General features: G+C 41.8%; 1 protein-coding gene across 1 annotated transcript in view; it reads right to left on the reverse strand.

The window, feature by feature from the left end:
* mgat5b (alpha-1,6-mannosylglycoprotein 6-beta-N-acetylglucosaminyltransferase B) overlaps window positions 1-20,570 on the reverse strand; it is a gene marked incomplete at both ends in the record, with an annotated part of 59,942 nt that overhangs the window by 31,608 nt on the left and 7,764 nt on the right. Inside the window, 5 exons of the mRNA XM_080044497.1 lie at window positions 161-325; window positions 3,846-4,013; window positions 5,409-5,482; window positions 6,879-7,000; window positions 10,468-10,612. Of these exons, the coding sequence (XP_079900623.1) occupies window positions 161-325; window positions 3,846-4,013; window positions 5,409-5,482; window positions 6,879-7,000; window positions 10,468-10,612 (674 nt within the window). The remainder of the gene's footprint in view (window positions 1-160; window positions 326-3,845; window positions 4,014-5,408; window positions 5,483-6,878; window positions 7,001-10,467; window positions 10,613-20,570) is intronic.

The following is a 20,570-nucleotide window of genomic DNA, read 5'->3' on the forward strand; positions in this document are numbered from 1 at the left end:
TTTTTCCTGTCTATCATCTGCATTCAGTCACTTCAGAAAGATGAATCCACACCACAGACTTGTTCCCTTGAGCTACACTTTTATCGTCCTGTGCGTGTGTGTGTGTGTGCGTGTGTGTATGCGTGTGTGTGTCTGTGTTGTGTGCATGCCTCATATTCACCCTTTTCTGCTCTCTCCAGTGTTTGCGGAGCTTGTCATCCAGCCGTCGTGCAGCGGTGGCCCACTGCGCTGCCAGCATGCGCATGCGTTTCTTCATGAAGTCCAGCGACTCCTTCCCGCTGCCCATCTGCTCCAACAGGGGCCCAATGTCAGACTGGAAAACAGCCTGGACAGGACAACGGGAGCAAAGAAAAAATGTCACATACTCAGTTCAGGAATATTTCAGCTTTACACCTGATGCAAAAGGCGAATATCTGGATATCGCAAAGGAGATTTGCAAACTTTGCAGGAGAGTTGTATCGGTGAAGGAATCACAAACCACAAACCTGCATGAACTATTGCGTTTCCACCACCGCCACCCAACAAATTATTTTCTTAAGTCAGTGTTTGCAAGAGCTGCTTTTGACGTTCATCAGACTGATAGTTGTCTTGTTTATATTTAATAGCAATGTCTACTCTTTTCAAGCAATGGCTCCCCTTTAAAAGTCATGTGCTGCTTTTAAAGTAACATTAGGCAGAGACCGATTTCATGTTCTTGTCCTGTTCAGAAGAGTAGCACAATGTGCACCACAGTGTTAGATATAGTCTGCTTAACAAAGTTAGTGATGATCACGAAGTTGACATGGAAAACTATTTTTTTTTAAACCCGTCTCTCTCTGTTCGCGTGTCTTTGTCTCTTTACTGCACACTCCCTATGCAAAACACACCACGATAGAATCAGCTATACAACATGTAAATAAAAACTACTGTCGACCGTCCCTTCAATCACAACCCTAGTGGAATACTTGAAAAGGTTATAAAGAACAGATGTAAGGCCTTTGTTGCAAATGCAGCTATTGTGGTTGGTTGAGACCGTAGGGAAAACACATTATGTCATATGCTGTTATCGGCTAGTGCCCTGGGGCAAGGGCTCTCAGACGTGTTGCCCAAAGGAATTCCTGGATTATCCTCATAAAGATTTTACTAGGGCTGTCAAATTAACGCGTTAATTTCGATTAATTAATCACAGTTAATTAACGCGATTAAAAAAATTAACGCAGATTAATCGCACTTCTATAATGCCCTTTGACCCGGTGCAAAAGTGGTGCGCAGCTTGCTTACACGGCCCGCACGGGTAAAAGGGAGAAAAGTAAAGAGAGAAGGGGCCCGAGGGCTCTATGGACGGTTTATGGGATGCTTTGGGCAAATAAGTATGAAGGTAGGAAGACATCTTACTTTATTCTCCGCAGTGTCTGTGCATTATTGATTTAGTGGGTGCAACAATAGGTTCAAAACAGTATCTCTCAATTTTCCTCCGTGTGTCTCAATTTTGTTTGCTAGCTGTCTCGTCTCCGCATAAACGGACACCCGCCGTGCGTGTGTATGTGTGTGTGTGTGTGTGTGTGTGTGTGTGTGTGTGTGTGTGTGTGTGTGTGTGTGTCAATATTTTTGCCTACGAGTACGACGATGGTGAATGAATCGGCTCAGTTGTGGGAGATAGAAAGTCGTCATTTAGTCTTCTTGTTTTTTTGAGAAAATTCGGCGCTAGTTCCTAATTTTTTTCATGTAGAAACCTGACTGAGGGGAGGAGACAGAAGTTACGAGAGACGGAGAGCAAGAGAGAGAGAGAGAGAGAGAGAGAGAGAGAGAAACAAACTGTAGTAGGCTATACAGCTGTTTATAAACAGGCATAAAAGTGTCATAAAAGAATGCGATTAATTTAGATTAATTAATCACAGAGCCTGTAATTAATTAGATTAATTGTTTTAATCGCTTGACAGCCCTAGATTTTACATCTCCTCCTCTAACTCTAATCACATCATCAGCTCAATATCAGTGTGAGAGGATGAATCAATGGAGTAACTGCATGGGGGGGCACAGAGGACTTGTTCTAATACAGTAGAGAAACTGATGCACACAAACTATCAAACCAATATGCACTATAAAAAGGAGCTGGGATTCCCTCTGATCCTCCCAAAGACAAGAATCAATATGCAGCGCCCGCACTGTATACTCTCAAGAATGCAGGTGAATTATTTCTCTCAAGAGCAACTTGTGTACAGCACAGCAAAATGCAGAGTACCCATGGGATATGTCTTGGTGAGAACAGGATGGCAATTAGAGCAGAAGGTAAGATGAGTCTTGCTGGCACTGCAGTACTTTGCTGTGGAGGACACCGACTGGGAGGAGGTGACAGGTGTGGTAGACCTTGAGGAGTTATTGTAAGCACAGTGCATCATATGTCGGAGATTGAATTATAATAATGATACAGGAAGGCAAACAGAAATGGCACATGGGAAAGAACCAACGACCCTGTGAGACAAGGTGTAGCCTTAAAGGCCTACTTCACCGGTTGGAACATGAAGGTGTATTGAACTCGGAGATCCTATTTAGTATAAATGTGCAAAAAAAATTAAATCGGATCATCTTAGCCTGAGAAAAGACAGAAAGAGTGTTTTATGGTCTCACTGTCTAACCCTACAGTTTCCTTCTTGTGACATCACAGTAAGGGTTAGGATTAACAGGACAGCTGGGCCAAGGGAAGACTAAGGGAAGACTGAGGGAAGAAAAACCTCATTCATTATATTATAATAGTTATTTTATAATGATAGAACGCTGGTTCCGTATGGGTGAAGTATTCCTTTAAAGATCTCTCTCTTTTTTTCTGGGTTCCTTTGTTATGATCCTGCTTGGGCCTCAAGCCCTTGTGTTGTTTTTCCCTTTTACCCTTGTCTATGTGCTGGTCTAATTGCAGGGTTGGAGTCAGGTGTGCTGGAGTCAATCACCAGCATTCACAGCTGCCATCAATCATCAATCAACTGCTCTTCATATACCCGGCCCTACCTTCCAGACACTGCCAGATGGTAGATTCTGTTTCCACACAGTCAGTCCTCTCTCTAAGCTAACCTGTTTGCAGCTCCGCTTTTTGCATTTTTCCTGGCTAACTCCTGTTTTTTCTGCCACAGCTCTCCCGGCCTGACTCCAACCACCAGCTCCAGCCCTCGCCCGCCAGCACTTCCTCCCGGACCCCTCTGCCTGCCTGTTCTAGCCTGCTCACACTCAGCTCCCTGGACTTGCCCCGTTGCTCTCTCCCTGGAGCCCCATGACAGCCAGCCTCCCCCCAGATCACGGTCCTAACCCCCTGCTGGTTACTTCCAAAATAAATCTTCTTAAAACTGATACTGTCTCCGCGCCTGTGTCCTCCTGATCCTGCCGTTACATCCTTGTCATTGCTAAATAGATTGAAAACCTTTGTTGATATGTGAACAAACTGTTTTATATACATATTTTTTTTAACAAAATCCTGTCACACTCAGGTATGAAACCAAACAGAAATCTCAAGTGATGCGACAATGACACGCTCCTTCAGCCTCAGTACTATGACAGTGGCAATGGTTTTACCTCTGTTAAACTGTCACCCTTCTTTCCATTTATATTGATTGATTTACATTATTTTGTCATGAATAAACAATATGCCCTTGCCCAAAAAGGCTTGCATGACACTATTATTAACACAAAAAAGAGCAGACACCGGAAGTAGTGGACAATACTAACAAAATAAACCATCATGACACTTCTTCCAGGACTTTCTTCCGCAACAAAAAGACAAAAACTTTTCCTAAATCAAAAAGTATCAAAGTAGTATCTATTTCCCCCCTTTGTTTGGAATTTTAAACGAAATAAACTATACAAAAAAGTGGTGTTACCCGTCTCTTGGGCGGAGGTATGAGGGAGGGTGTAGCAGTCAGGTTCCTCCAGGGCAGTGGGGGGCAGAACCACTCCACCTCACTCAGGTAGACCAGGAAGGAGCAATCAGAGCCGTTCACGCCATAAAAGGCGTAGCAGGGGTCCGAGGTCCAACGGTCCCGCATCCACTGGAAGGCAAAGAAGAAAAAAAAGCCTTCAGGGAAATACTTAGTTATTAGCAAACTATTGCATTTACAAAAGGTGGAGTCAAGCAATTCTGGAGATTGCTTCATGTCAAAATCATTGACAAAAGCAGTGAAAAACTCCTCACGATCTAGTCTCTGTAAACAGGCAAGTTTCTAGCTGTGGTGGGCCCCTTTATCTACATAACCTTTGTTTACATACCGGTTTTCAGAGCCGAGGCTATGTATTAACACCAGATTTTTTTTCTTTAGGGCACACGCAGTAAGGACACCAACTCTACCTTTAAAAAGGAGGTGTAATTACAGGCTGGATTAAAGGTTATCCCATGTGTCCACTCATCATTGGAACAGCCAATTGGGCACTTGGCTGTCATTCTTATTCAATCAACTTCAATTTGATGTCCCTGGTCCTCTATTATAAAGACACAGACATAGATAAAAAAAACTTTTAAAAAGCCAATTATTCTACTAGTGCAGTGTCGGTCAGACGTGCTCTGTTACGGTAGCCGCTGGCTTGACTAGGAGTTTGCGGTTTTTCTACAGAACCGCTGATACAAGCAACTTCACACTGCAAGGCACTCCCTTGGTTCCTCAGCAACACACCCACCAGGTGTGAAGACAATACAATGAGAGGTTGACAATATAATCAATGTACAGACACATATACAAACAGAGACGTCTTCCTCTGGTCAGATGTCTTTTGGCTTAAGCTGACTAAATGAACGTTTGTTGCACTGAGGCCAAGTTCCCCACATAATTGACAGAGTTATGGGTTTCTTCCAAGAGGATAGAGTGGAGTGTCTTCTATGTTTTTGCTGACAGCACTTAAAGTACACTGTTTTCTATTAAAAAGTGCCTGAAGTTGTTCAGTAATGGCAAAACAGGTGGCCTGTTCAGCCCTCACTTACCCAAACTTACTCCAATTACAAATGTGTACTGTGCATTGATATTGTGTGACTCACTTGCATATTTATGGAGGCTTACATAAACATGATAGAACAAACCACAGCGCACCTTGCACATGTGTGCGAAGTGAAAGTGCATATTTCTTGCACATTGTATCTTAAAGCCTTGAAGGTTTCTGACATTTCAGCACACTTTGCAGTACAGACTGTTATTGGCTACAGCTACTAAAGGCTGTAATTCATACAAGCTATGGACACATTGTGTTTTTAAATCCCTACTTTGTTGCTTTGTTGTTTTCTTTGCTTTCAACCTTGAACAATATGTTGCCCCAAACAACCAAATTATCCACCAGGAGCCTTCATGCATTCTCTTATCTTATTATATAAAATGCATGTGATTTACCCAGGGAGGAGAAAGGATTATTTTCTCTCCAAGGGGAAATTATTTGGACTTAAGTGAGAGACGAAGACTTACATCCATCTTGCTGGCACAGTTGGGATAACGGGGATCTTTAGGAATCTCGCACTGTCCTAATGTTCCATCCCTAACTGGAGAAAAAGAAAAATACAGGGTATTTACCAATTCAAAGTATCAACGTTTTTTAGTGTATGTACTCAGTGTGTGTAGTGTAAAAAGTAGCCTTTTTTATTTCTCTCCATGTGTAGTACATGCAATGGCAATAACAATAAGGCTATCTTGAATTCTTGAACCAGTTTTGTATTTAAAATTGGCGAATATATCAGATTGTATGTAAGGTTGCATTTTGAAATTCTACACCCAGCATTCACTTTGTGTATAAATAGACTACAGTGGATCTTGTAGGTCTTAATAGCATTCCGCCTGTGCACGCAGACTGTTTGTCTTCTGCATTAAAAGCATATATCCTGTTGCCTTTGGGAAGAGCAGAAATAAATTAGAGAGGAGAGGTAGCTAACAAGCTCCTCTAAAAGCTTGCCCTCCCCTGCTGATTGGCCCAGTCTTTGTTCCTCTTCATCAGATGTACTATAGATAGATTGCATTAGTGTGATTCATAAAAATCATACTCCCCTCCCCTCTCTCCCATCTTCCCCTTCTTGACTGAATCCCTCTCTCTTCTTTTCCTCTCTTTCTGCCCTGTACTTCCTTCCTTCCTTTCTCCCTCCGCTTCTCCTTGACGCGTGGCACTAGCCTAGCCAATTAATAAAGGAGCAGTTGAAGTGCCTCGACCAGCATCCTTGCAAGTGTTTAAAGAGCACAATCACAGACTAAATTATTGCCAGCCATTGTAGTCTGATTAGCATGATAACGGAACTCTCACGATTTGGAAACGTGCTACTGCATTCCACTGTCAAAACTAAGCCACGTCAAGATTAGCCCTTATTTGAACCAGCAGACATCATGACAACATACAAATGGTCCGACACGTTTTAATGAGACAGTGAGTTGAATAAGCTTTCAGTGCAACGCAGCGGATACAGGCTGGGAGGAATTGAATTGCGAATTAAATCGTGCTTGCCAATACAGAAATTGAGAATGAAGGCTAATACAAGAGAGCCGACAGGCCTGGATCTAACTATAGATCATACTGTTTTAAACATTCTGTCGTTATGTGGTTATTATGATATGGCTGCAACAATGGAACAATGGTGCTGCCCCCCACGACCCCCCACACACAAACAGTGGCATGCTATTTGAACGGTTAACGTGCCATGGATAATGTCTGTCATGTTCTATATGATCAACCAGAAAGTGCAGCCGAAGTAAAAATACACGAATTGTGCATTCAAGTGTTGGACTGCATCAAGGCTTTCGGGGGCAGAGAGGAAAAGTGTTTTGAGATTGGATGGATTTAAAATGGATAGAAGGGGGCAGGTTGGTTTGAACAGGTATATTCAGTATTCTCCAGGTGTGTGTGGTTGGTGTGTGTGTGTGTGTGTGCGTGTGTGCGTGTGTTTGTGTTCGTACCTCTGGTGTTGGCCACTGGTTCAGTTTTCAAAGTTTTTAGGATCTGCTCCACCCTCACTGCCATGTCAGACATGTTCTGGGCGATGGCCTGAATCCGCTCCACAAGCCCAATAGGCTGTATCCTGATCATGCACCACACACACACACACACACACACACACACACACACACACACACACACACACACACACACACACACACACACACACACACACACACACACACACACACACACACACACACACACACACACACACACACACACACACACACACACACACACACACACACACACACACACACACACACACGAGAAGATACATTTCTAAAAATATTGCAGGAACAACCGTCCTGCAATGACCCAAATTCCATCTAAACTGAAATCAGGTGCCTTCAAAATAAAGAGGACACTATATTAATTTGATAGCTTTCTCCCATCCAGCAGTATTTGTTGTTTTTCCACCCTTCACAGCTCTAATTTGTGGAAGAAAGGCTAATTGTCTAGAACTTGAGGCATGAAATCAAAATATCTTCTAAAACACCGACAGATCATTTATTGGTTGAGATAGAAAAAAAAAGATAAAGAAAAGGTTACTCAGAATATTAAAGAGCTTCTCCAGGGGAAAAACAAAAGACAATCAGGGTTGTTAAGCAAATGTGTTTGACTGCACTCGACCTCTGTGACCTAAAAGCTGTCGGCAGAATAAGCTGGAACCAAAATTAAAAATACAACGGAGAAGAAGAATAAAAAACAGGGGAGATGAAGACAGTAGGGTTTGCAGCTTATATTATAGTGCAGTGTTATACTGCCAATATACTTTGAAAATCTGTAACATCTCTGGAGAATTATTTGATCAACTTATTTTCAAACTGTTTGTTGTCGAACAGTATTTTGATTATTTTACACGAGGAAAGCTTGTAAATGCTTACTTATACTGAGCACTTCTGGTAAAACTAACTACTGTATGTTTGCAGTAACTGCCGGATCCCATTAAACCGATAGAAGGCAGGCCAACGCCACACGTTAGCAGATCCAAAGTAAATCTCTGAATGACTTCAGTGGTGTGTGTGCTGCCTATGTAACAACCCACCAAACAGATACTGATGGACCGGCTGTATCATTGCCCTGTTTTGCACGAAAACAAACACTCAAATTAATAATTCTAATGAGTTTCTCTTGTTATGAGGATTCATACTGCTCATTATATTGAATATGTAATCTCAGGGAACAAATGATTAGAGCAGTAACCCAGATTTTTCCTTGAGGCAGCATGTATTTCTACGTGTGTGCCTGTAGAAAAGCAATTTAACTGAGCTCATATGCATAAGTTAACATAACCCCAATATAATTTTTTTCCACGTAGTGCTTAGGAGGCAAGTGGTAGGCAAACCTTAACGTCTATCCTTCAGATTGACGGTCAGGTCCTTTTATAGCCAATTACACAAAAGAGACTGACCTACAACGAGTACAACAAACACACACACACACACACACACACACACACACTGCAATGGCACAAAAGCTTTTACTTATTCAAGCAGACAGTTGTGGTCTCTCACAGCCATTTTTACACTGCAGGGACCCCAGATATAGCCTGGCTCCGCACCGGCTACCTACTTCCGCCCAAATTTAATTTTCCCTTCAGTAGTCAGTCTGGGGCTGGGGTGTATTAGTGGGATCCTGCTCGAACAGATTTCTGAGTGTCCAATCAGCGAACAGACGAAGTGGCTGAGAACAATGACGTCGAAGTCGCGCTCCAGTTTTAGTTGAATGCTGCGTTCTTTATACTCGGAACTCGGAAATGTCCGACTTGGTAGTTCCGAGTTCCGACCTGTCTGTGTTCCAGCGCATCTGCTCGGGAAAGTATGGATGCCTACAACCTTTCTCATCCAAATACGTCACGACCAAATGTTATGCGATTGGTTGGCTGATCCAGAGTGGCACTGGGCAGATCCAATAGTTTTAAACTTCAACAGACACCCGCCTCCAAGTGAGTAAACGTTTGCCAAATAGAGCAGTTCCAGACCTTCTGTACAAATGAAATGAAGTACGATGGTCAGGTAGCACCAGGCTACCCCATATATGCTCCAAGCTGTTGAAGAGCAAGATGACAACCTAATTGCTTTTACCAGTATACCAGTTGGGCAAAGTTGTTCCTGCTTGTTGATCACACGCTATCCTCCCCGACACTGCGCCATACAGATCGAGTCAGGTAAAATGAAGCCAAGAAGTATAAAATTAGATATTTATTTTTTATTAAACTATTTGGCCGTTGTCATTGTAACATTTTCAGTTTAGTCCTAGCGAGGCCAATTAAATGATTGTTAGAGCTATATGACCGAGCATATCCACAGGGCAGCTTGTAGGGAGTATTTAATTCTGTACGAAGGTGCAGATAAAATAATTATATGCCGAGTTTTGGCCAGAGTACAATAAATATTTTCCCTCCTGGCCATTAAAATCAGGAATCAGGTCAGATGGGGTGATATTCCTATTCTGTCATTGTTCATTATTTGCAGTCCGTAGCAGTTAGGGGTGGCCAGACATATTGCAAATTGCTTATACTGTTACCATGCCTTTTAATATATTTTCAGAGGGGATATCATTATTGTGTGTGGCAGTGCAGGCTCTACTGAGCTCTTTAAGAAGAGATATTTCCTGGGCTGTAGAGAAGAGAGAGATGAGCATCCCCTCCTCAAACCCTGAGCAGGTGCGGCCGGGTATGAGAAAAGGTCTGTTGCCAGGCAACCGCAGAGCACCCCCAACCTCGGCTTGCTAGTTTAACTTGTCCAGGAAGACTATGTATCTATAGTATTTCATTTCTCGAGCTGCCTAGGGAGAGGGATTAGCTTTGTTCTAACACATATCTTCTTTCACACCAGGTTTCCAGGGCACAAGTCCCTTCTCACAGTGTGGGCCTGCTCTACTGGAATGCCCCACGGGCTCTACACTTGGCACCCTTATTTTATTCACACTATCTCTCCGGTCCTTTACAGCCTCTAGGTTTTTATATATGCCAATGAAATTCACCTTCGGCAAACAAGTTGAGCAGAAGAATGAGTAGTTCTGCCAACCACCTCAAGTTAAGACGCTGCGTCTTTGAGCTGCTGCTTTCGCCCAGCTTACTTTCAGTATCTTTCTAGGAGTATGCATTTAATCCACAGCAGTAAACACCTCCAACACAATACCAAACATTTTGTAATTTCATCAGCAAAATTAAAATGTTCTACCGGAGTCATATGGCTCAAACTCAACTTTTAAATCACTGCGGTAGTAGAAACATCATGTTTTGCTCCATGGCCCCATACACAGACATTATTGACATAGAAATGTCCTCCGAATACACACCAACTTGACTTCCAGTACAATAAATTACATAACATTTATGGCAGAAACTTTTTTTCCAAAGCAACTTCCAATAGGTGCATTAAACCATAAGCCTTATGTAAGTTACTTTCTGAGTTTTTTTTATTTTACAATGATTTAAGAAAGAGAGGAACACACTCCTTTCCTAATGTTTCTGCTGGTGATGTGCTTTATCAAATATAAAAACACACATGATATGCCTTAAAAACCAAGAGTGTGTACCTGTCCAGGGCTGAGCTGAGCTCATCCAGTCTGTGGCTGTCTGTGGTGTTACCCAGTTTGGACATAGCATCCATCCTCTTCATGATGACCTCCAGCGTGTCACTGATTTTCCTCAGCACCCAACGAGTGTCTTGGTCACCGATCACTAAAAAACACACAGCCATGGGCAGATATAGCTTGGAAAATATTACTAAAGTAAATCATGGAGACAGAATAAAGAATTAAGGAGGGAGAAAGTCAGTGGTAAATTAGAAATAAGTGCTCAATTGTGAATTTGACATTTTTATGACATGGTACGTAAAGTCACTTTTTCTACAGTACAATCATTTTATATTCACCGCTGTATTACAGACTTAAGCACTGAGTCACAGATTAACCCACTTACTTCATGTCCCATTTTACTGTCGGTCTACTTTAAAAACATCCCTTCAGGTCTACCTTCCATTTCCTTTTGCCCTTCATTACTAAAGCAGCAGTTTGCCGGTGGGGGGGGGGGGGGGGGGGGGGGGTTCACAGCAAATCCAAGAAACGGGCAAATGAGTCAAGACAGTATTGGTTTTGTCTTTCTGCTTGGCTCAAATCATAACGACCTGACTGGGGCTAAACCAGAATGATACAGTAAGCGAAAACCTGGTCAGTTAACGAGCTCGAAGCTTCAGACAAATAGGTCAAGGCGGGCCGCAGACTGCATCTCTCCAGTGAATCCAAGTCCTGACCTGCACCGTTTCCTTTGATCACACCTAAGCAGTGCGCTCAATACCAGGGCTCCATTAATAACATGTACTTGCATAACAGTTTTTAAAATCACCAAAGCTTTCACCTGCCATGAATATAAAACACTATTTTTGGCAGCAGAAAAATACGTTGTTTTGATGATCAAAGACTTGGGAGTGAATTTTTTGGTTTGAACCACTGAGAGAGAAATAATGGAACACCAACAGCAGCCTCATATTGTTCTAGGGGACCGTGAGTGAAAACAAAGCCTCACCTCTAGGCGTTCCCATATCACTTACATTAGGTTTGAGAAACTGCAATGTGTGCATACTCACTTCTCCTTGCAGAGTTTATGTATGGCTGCCCAGGCCAAAGTCACCAAGATGTGATTAGATTGTATTACATCACAAGTAAATACAATAAGGACCAAGAAAGAAATCTTCCCCTTCTCTCGTTCTGTGTGAATTTTTGGTGTGTGTGTGTGTGTGTGTGTGTGTGTGTGTGTGTGTGTGTGTGTGTGTGTGTGTGTGTGTGTGTGTGTGTGTGTGTGTGTGTGTGTGTGTGTGTGTGTGTGTGTGTGTGTGTGTGTGTGTGTGTGTGTGTGTGTGTGTGTGTGTGTGTGTGTATATATATATATATATTAGGGCTGTCAAATTAACGCGTTAATTTCGATTAATTAATCACAGAAAAATTAACGCGATTAAAAGAATTTACGCAGATTAATCGCACTTCTATAATGCCCTTTGACCTGGTGCAAAAGTGATGCGGAGCTGCACCTGTAGCTTGCCTGGCCGGGCGCGGGGGTTAAACGGAGAAAGGTAAAGAGAGAAGCAGGGGAAAGGGGCCGACTCGAGGGCTCTATGGACGGTTTATGGGATGCATGAAGGTAGGAAGACATCTTACTTAATTCTCCGCAGTGTCCGTGCATTATTGATTTAGTGGGTGCAACAATGTTCAAAACAGTAGGCCTATCTCTCAATCTTCCTCCAATTTTGTTTGCTAGCTGTCTAGCACCCGCCCCGTGTGTGTGTGTGTGTGTGTGTGTGTGTGTCAATATTTTTTCCTATGAGTAGGCTACAAAATGGTGGCAGTGCAGCGCTGTCTGTTGTGGGAGATGGAAAGTCGTAATTTTGTCTGCTTGTTTTTTTGAGAAAATTCGGCGCTAGTTCATGTATAAAGCTGGCTGAGGGGAGGAGACAGAAGTTACGAGAGACGGAGAGTGAGCGCGCGCGAGAGAGACAGAGAAACAAACTGTAGTAGGCTATACAGCTGTTTACAAACAGGTATAAAAGTGTCATATAAGTATGCAATTAATTTAGATTAATTAATCACAGAGCCTGTAATTAATTAGATTATTTTTTTTAATCGCTTGACAGCCCTAATATATATATAAAGGAAGGGGAGTACGTATCTGAAACAAGAATTACAGAAATTGTATTAATGACAACCCAGATATTCCCTTTAATCCCTCCCGCTTATTTACCTGTACATACTTTTCTGTTTTGCACAGTTTCAGTCATTTGTTGGAAATAGGCCTATATTCAGCCAAAGTGGCCTAAAGAGATTTTCCTCTGAATAATTCAGCAGTTGGACAACAAATGTTCCTTCCAGAGACTAAATGAATTGTCATTCAGACTTGCAGTTTTATAGAAACAGTTTATCAATAGGTCCGAGGACAGGATAGGGATGTAGGAAGGACTGCAGAGCGCGTAACAGCAGGGAAATACAACTATTTTGTTAGTGAATCACACATAATCTGCCAACTATATGAAGCATGTTGCATGACCAAAACCTAGGGCACCAAAATATATATACATATATAATATATATACATATATACTATTCGATGTACATTTGTGAGTTTGGGTCAGAATTTTTGTTAAGTTGAAGAGACTCTTTGAGCTGCAGTGCACTGACTGGACTAAATCTAAACGAAGCCTCCTGGCTAACGTGGGAAGAACTCCCATTTCTTCACAGTGGCTCCTGGCTCACATTGTGCACGTTAATCACCATTACTGAGCAGTGAACGCTCCTCCTACACAGTACATTTATAGGCCGTGAGTCTTATATATGTTTGCAATCAACTGTTCATCAGGCTGCTTTTTACTTTTGCTTCCTGCTGCCTCTTGGGAAACGTTGGGCTAATGTGTTTTATGCAAAGCACAGGCCGTTGTGCCAACAGTGCTCCAACTGCAGTTGATGGTATCTGTTTTGCTAATGTAGGGCCTCCTCGGTGTCGTTCCTCATCCTCTGGTTAATAAAGGGGCCGATTTAGCAGCAGCTAATCTCCTTTAACGACTCAATTGCGGAAGTGCCACTACACAAAATCGATTAGGGCTGCAACTAACGATTATTTTGATAATCGATTAATCTGTCGATTATTTTCTCGATTAATCGATTATTAATCGATTAGTGTTTTGGTCCGTAAAATGTCAGAAAATGGTGAAAAATGTTGAACAATTTTCCAAAGCCCATGTTGACGTCCTCAAATGTATTGTTATGTCCAAAACACACAGATATTTCAGTTTACTGTCATAATAGGATTAAAGAAACCAGAAAATATTCACATTTGAGAAGCTGTAATCAGAGAATTTGGAAATGTTTTATTAAAAAATTACTTGAAACGATTAATCGATTATCAAAATAGTTGTCGATTATTTTAATAATCGATTAATAATCGATTTGTCGATTAATCGTTGCAGCTCTAAAATCGATATTATGAACAAATTCCAAATTAGATCACCATTTGTACTGTAGCCGGCTGTGTGCGCGCTGTGTAACACTAGCAGAGCAGCTATAAACAACAGCCCTTAGAGGGAATAGCTGGCTTAATGGCATTGCCATGCAGAAAACAGCCCACTGAAATCTTACAACTGAAGTTCTCTAACCAAAAGGAAGAATGCAAAATAATGTTGGATACAGCTGTATTGAGGACCTAATGTCCTCTCACACTGGGTTTTTGGGAAGACGACACACTGCTTGGTCAACTTCAAAACAGCTGTTTAGTCACCGCGCCTCTACCTGTCGTATTGTCTATTGTGTTATTGCAGTGTATTGTTACACGGCTTTTGTCTTTTAATCTTGACTGCTTGTTTCTGAATTCCCCGTTTTACTGAGCCAAAGAACTTTACGTGACTGCCTGATTAGCCTCAAAAAGGTTCACAGAGAACGCTTTCATGCATACCGTACAGGTCATCCTTCAGGTTAGAGTCCCCTCACCTCAACCAATTACGTGTCGACATGTCAAAGAAATGATGACAGGTCGAAGGCAAAACGTGTTAGATGCCATTAACTGCGGATATGGCATTTCTCAAAACTGAATTCACTGACACTTCTCAAACAACACAACTGACTGGATATCTTTTGGAGTAATCCTAGATTCAGAATCAGCGAGTCCCTTCAGTTGTAGCCAAAGATTTACATGTTTAAACAGCGATTCTCTATCCTACCGATTTAAATATGGCCCCAGACGAGTCATTATACAAGCAAGATAGAGAGCCAGTGCATCTCAGTGTGTGGTTATAGAAACTGTTCGACATTATCTCAGAGGGAAGGGCTCTGAACATCGTGTCTCACAACACTGGGCTAATTTTACCTCCCGCAACTCCAGTATTCAGATGCTTTGGTCTAGGCACAAAGTATGTCGCATCACTTCAATGGAAGATGGCAGGAAGTGATTTCTGGAGAATGCTTGTTGTCAAAATCACTTTGTCTGAAATAAGTGAATATCTCCTCTTGATCCGCTACCTCTAAAAAACATCCTGTGTTAATACTAGGCTCTGTAAACAGGCATGTTGCAAGCTACAGGGGCCCCTTTTATTTTCATAATAGTTTACAGAGCCTAGGCTGAGTATAAACACCAGATTTTACTTTAATAACCTCTTACCTTTTGTTGCTTGAATTAACCTTTTTATTCATATTAAAAGGACAATGGAGGCAGAAGTTGTCAGGAAGGCGAGCTCATGAGCCCTCAGCCACAAATGCAGATGCATGTATAAAAATGCCAAATGCACAACATAATGATGGGTGCAAGAAAGAAAGAAAGAAAGAAAGTTGCCAGCATTTCTGCAGGAAAGGTAATAATTGACCCAAGTGCACCAGAACCTAAAGCTCCCACGCTAAAGTGAACATACGACAATCTACTCCTCAGCATGGCCATTCCCAATACAACAAACACTGCATGTTGTCGCTCTCCACTGTTAGACATGTTTTGGAAACATTTCATTGTTGGCTTAGGAGGGATACATGTGGATAGCACAACATTTAACACAATTAAAACCTTTAATTGAAGTGTTGTTGTTTTCTATCCTCATCTTGTTCCCTACCACAGGTGGATATCAAAAAGTACAACATTTGAAGGAAGGTGTTGGTCAAGTGGGACATTTTTTTCCAATGCTAACATTTGCAAAAATCAGCAGATACATCAGCTGCCGCTTCATAGCATCACATAACGTTATTTCCCAACACAATGGAAATAGTGTTTGCCCATTTAATCATTTATGCATTAAAACAAAATTGATTGTAGCATTGCATCATGTTTGATTTATGAAATAAAAAAAATGTATATTTTGCCTCCCAATTGGCAAAGTTGAGGGCTAAATAAAAAAGGTATCCTATCATGTCTGATATGCATGCTAGCTGGCTACTTCTCTAGTGAAGGAGCTCAGGGTCAGACCTCTCCATCTCATTTGTCACCAGGAGAAACTCAGACACACACACACACACACACACACAGACACACACACACACACACTTCCCAGTCCTCCGACCCCTAATTCAAATATTCATTATCATTACAGAAAAAGGCTGATTGAGATCGAGTTTCTCTCTTCTCTTTGGCACCTGTGGGAGAGCTGCCAGATCCAAAAGCTATTAGAGCTGAACACCTCTGTCACTCTTCCTCTGTGCAGCTCCAGCCTCTCAACAGCCTGGAAAAGGGAAAAAGTACCTGCACCATTTCATATTACTTTTTTAATAAAACGTCGCTCTCTGTTGCCTCAATTAGAACCAGTATCCGTCTCTTTTCCTAGTTATCTCCTCTGACTTTCCCCACAGTATATGCAATGGTAAAGGCACACGTTTAGTTAGAAGCATGGTGATGTTTTTTCCCCATACTTCACACACCGAAACACTGCAGCCTTATGTTCGATGATTTAGGACAGATCAGTTGAACGAGTTTGGCAGTGTACCTTAACAACTGTAAGCAGCTTTGTTGTGTTTACTTTAATTGTGGCCGTAACCACCAACTTTCTCATTTCTGTGATCATAAAAAAGACCTAAGAAGGTATAAATGCAAAGAAATATCAAATACACAGGAAAGGAATTTTAAAGTTAAGTAAGATATATAATTTCAGTTAAGTTGCTGTATTTTTGCCCATTTCCCCAATATAAAATGTGTGTTTTTTCAAGTAAAATTTACAAAATGAGGGGGAGGGGAGAGCTGAACTAAGCCTACATGTTGCAACAAAACATATGGAGGGTAGGTTTTCTTATTTATGTAGAGAACAGCCGTTTTCAGTTTTGTGTGAATAATAATGTGATAATCCTCAGAAATGTGCTACTATTTTGAAACATGATCCCTGATAGGTGGTGCTTCTTATTTCAGCGAAAACAACGAAGGCACACCTGACAAATTAAAATGTGAGGAAAGGCCGACTCAGACAAAGCTCAGCGACTGCTAACATAACCTTTTCAAAATAAATAACAAAACCAACAAGGCTGTCGCAGCATATAATACCTTTCCAGGAAGGCAGCAAATTCTATTCTCTTTCATGCTCTCACGACTCGGATTGTGCTGAAACATAAAAACATGTCGAGCATTTGCATAAACACATTTTCTGTTTTCACACAGAGAAAATTCTTGCATGAATGCAAAAGAAAGAACAAGAATAGAAAATGCTGTCTACACCAAGCCTGGAAGTGAACTTTCTGACCCAGTTTGCAGCTCTTCCTACATAGCTGACAACACCTGAACACTGCACATCTGCATCCAGAACAGGCAAATTAAACTTGGCCGAATGTTATACAATGGTGGTGGAGCACAGGATGTCGTTAAATGTGTTTCTGTGCATTAAATAAGTTGAAAAATTATAGTTTTTCTGTGTGCACGGGTAAGTCGAAGGCCACACTCAAGATAAAAATAAAGCTTGTAATGTTGCTGCAGCTTATCAACAGAAACTGTCGCAATCAAAACTGTGGTACTTCATCTCCCCCCCGCCTCTTCCCCCAGGAGACGATTTAATCAACTAATCTGTTTACACTACACCAACACTTCTTCAAAACAAAATTAAACCAACATATTCTCAACAGTCCATTCCATAACAGACTAATAAACTGCAGTGGTGACAACATTTTATCCAAAAAATTACATATTTTTTATACACTAATACACTATACTATAATATAGAATAATATGCCAAAAACAACAAGACCACAACAAGTGCCATGTATCACAAAGTGCCATGCTCGGCCTCATAGTAATACCTATCAAATAGGGGTGTAACGGTACACTAAAGTCACGGTTCGGTACGTACCTCGGTTTTGAAGTCACGGTACGGTACAGTACGGTACGGTTCATAGTTAACGGAGAATGAACAGCTTTAGCTGTCAGTAACTAGCTGACAGTAACATATATTTATTTTGAATTGTTTTAGTTTTACAGTCTCTAGTGTTTTCTCTCTGATGATGGCGTTTCCTCAGCGCACTTCCTGTTTTTAATGAATTTCTTATTTTGGGGTATGGATGGGTGGGAGGGGGAATGTTTTTGCATGTATGCATATCTCTGGGTGGGGGGTGTGGGGGGGAGTTGTATTAAGCACTTTGTGTTACATTTGATTCTATGAAAAGTGCTATATAAATAAAGTTTGATTGATTGATATAAATAAAATGCATAACAAATATAAAAATACTGCTGCAATTCTCCAATAAATAAAATACTTATTAAATACTAGTGTAGGTGCAGCATAAACTAAAATTGCAATGAAAAAAATATAGTGTTAATGCTCAGCAGGCTCTGTAAGCTGGTGTAAACAAAGGGTATGTCATATTTAAGGGTCTTTTTGACTTAAAAAAAATAAAATATTGCTGCAGCTCTCTTAAACTCTAAAGAGCTCTTATATATAAAAATTATAAAATAAAAGTGCTACTGCAGCATTAATTAAATGACAGATTGTTTATATTCAGTATAAAAAAGAAAATAATGTCTGGGTTTTGCCCAGCTCGTTTTTCTTCACAGTAATGGTGAGAGTAGCCAAACACCTGATGGTGCCTTTTCAAATGCGCATGCATGTTCGACGTGTTGCCTCCTACATAAGCGATTGCGGTGAAACAATAACCTGTGTGCCGACATTGTTCCACACGTCTATCACTGTTTTCATAATTCACCTGGAATCCGAAGTTATCCCTCAAACGGGATTTGAATGACAGGGGGGCGCCAGCGCGCTCCGGTTTCCTGTTGTCTTTCGCCATGCCCATGCAGTTCGCTCTGTTTGATAGCACTGTATAACATTTTGATTTGCACTACTCATAGACAGTAAAAGAGGGGGAACGCTGCTACTACAACTGCTAAAGGCTGTAACATACTCCGCGAGAAGAAAGAACAAAGTTCTCGGTGACAGAGCTGCGAGAAGAAAATGACGTCATTTTCTTCTCTCAGCTCTTGTTTAGCTGTTCTCGCAGCTTGTTCTCGACACATCACCCGTGCCGAACTTTCTTCTCGCAGCTTGTCCGAAAACTATTGTGTGATTGGTCAGTCTGAAGTCAATGAGGAAAGCGAAGTGAAATCAGCTGGCGCTACTGAGTCAAATTTCCATGGTAACAATGCGCCGCGGTGAGGAGTTCGGCAGTTGAGTTCTCGTGAAGTATGTAATGTCAGACCAGAAAGAACTTCTCGCAGCTCTGTCACCGAGAACTTTGTTCTTTCTTCTCGCGGAGTATGTTACAGCCTTAATAGTGATGCAAACGGAACACTAGAGCGGAGAGGTGTGTATCTCTTGCTCTGACTGCAGTTGGGAGGGACTGCTGCGTGAGGACTCGGCCGCCTGTCAGTGCTCTGGGAACGGGGGAGTGGCCGTTGAGCACCCGCTGCTCGTTTAGAAGTGTTAAGAGCAATACATGCTTTAGCGACAGCACAGGGTCTCCAAAAGTCACCAATAACACCAGAAAAAGTAGCAAGATTGGTCGCTGGTCGCTTTAAAAAAAAAGAGTCGCCAGAGGGATCTGAAAAGTCGCTGAATATTGCGGCTAAGTTGCTAACACTGCCTGACCCTCATGCTCACCATGGAGCTAATAGACTCAATCGCTGGCTGCTACTGCGCACGTGCGAGCCGAGCCGGAGGCTAAATGGTCCGGGGGGAACTCCGACGACAAGTTTTAAGTTCCACACCGCAAAACAAGCCTGTACATTCGCCATATAATAACGTTATGTACGCCACGAACGGACCGCGGTCCACCTCTGTAACACCAAATACGTGCCTGTACCGTCACGGTACGGTACAAATACGTGTACCGTTACACCCCTACTATCAAATCATGCATCAGATAAAAAAAATGCTGAACGCCACAAAGCCATAAACAAAAGCAAATCGAGATGCAGAAAAGGTGTTTATTACATTTTCAGAATTACAACTATTCTATGACTATGCGCCAAATGTTAGAGCTTTTAATGAGAGTATTATCACTCTGTCACTTCCGGTTGTGTCATTTCTGCGCACTGTATTGCATAAAAAGCATGCCGATTTCAACAATAAAAGTCCAGACTGGATGTAGCAGGGCAGGGTTTTTTTTAAGCATGCTGCACTTGACCACAAGTTGGGACATCCTAAATCTTTTTCTACAATACGAAATAGCAGGTAAGTATGGGTATTGGAACACAGGGTGAGCTTTGTAAACTCTTAGTCACACCGATATATTGACAGACAAATCACCAAAACATTAAGTCCCAGTTAATCTTAACTACCGGTGAAGCTTTTGTCAAGCAGTGTTACATTCCCATGTATTTTCTAATGTGCTCTTGTGTATGCTGCCTCTAGATCCTTGGCTCCACCCTCAAGGGGCTGCATGCTTAAAAGAGGAGCTGCATGGCAGTTGCTCTCCTCTCTCTGCTCTCGGCTCTGCTACCAGTTCCATGTGCTGCTCTCCACTGAACGCTGTCTGCTGTGGCCCGCTGTCGTCAGCCACCTGGTTATATTACTGCTGTCAACTGCTTAGCAGTTCTGTCCTGTCAAATCTTGATTTGGTGTTGAGCCGGTAAGCCATGTAGGGGAGGCCTGCCATTTTGTTTATCCCCACTTTTTCTCCTGTTTTTGAGGGCGGTGAGCATTTGTATTTTTATTTACATTTGGAGAGAACCTTTTTTGTTTGAAGCCAGGGAACCCTTTTTTTGTTTGTTT

The sequence above is a fragment of the Ammodytes marinus genome, assembly GCF_949987685.1.
Source record: "Ammodytes marinus genome assembly, chromosome: 16".
In the NCBI taxonomy this organism is placed as follows: domain Eukaryota; kingdom Metazoa; phylum Chordata; class Actinopteri; order Uranoscopiformes; family Ammodytidae; genus Ammodytes; species Ammodytes marinus.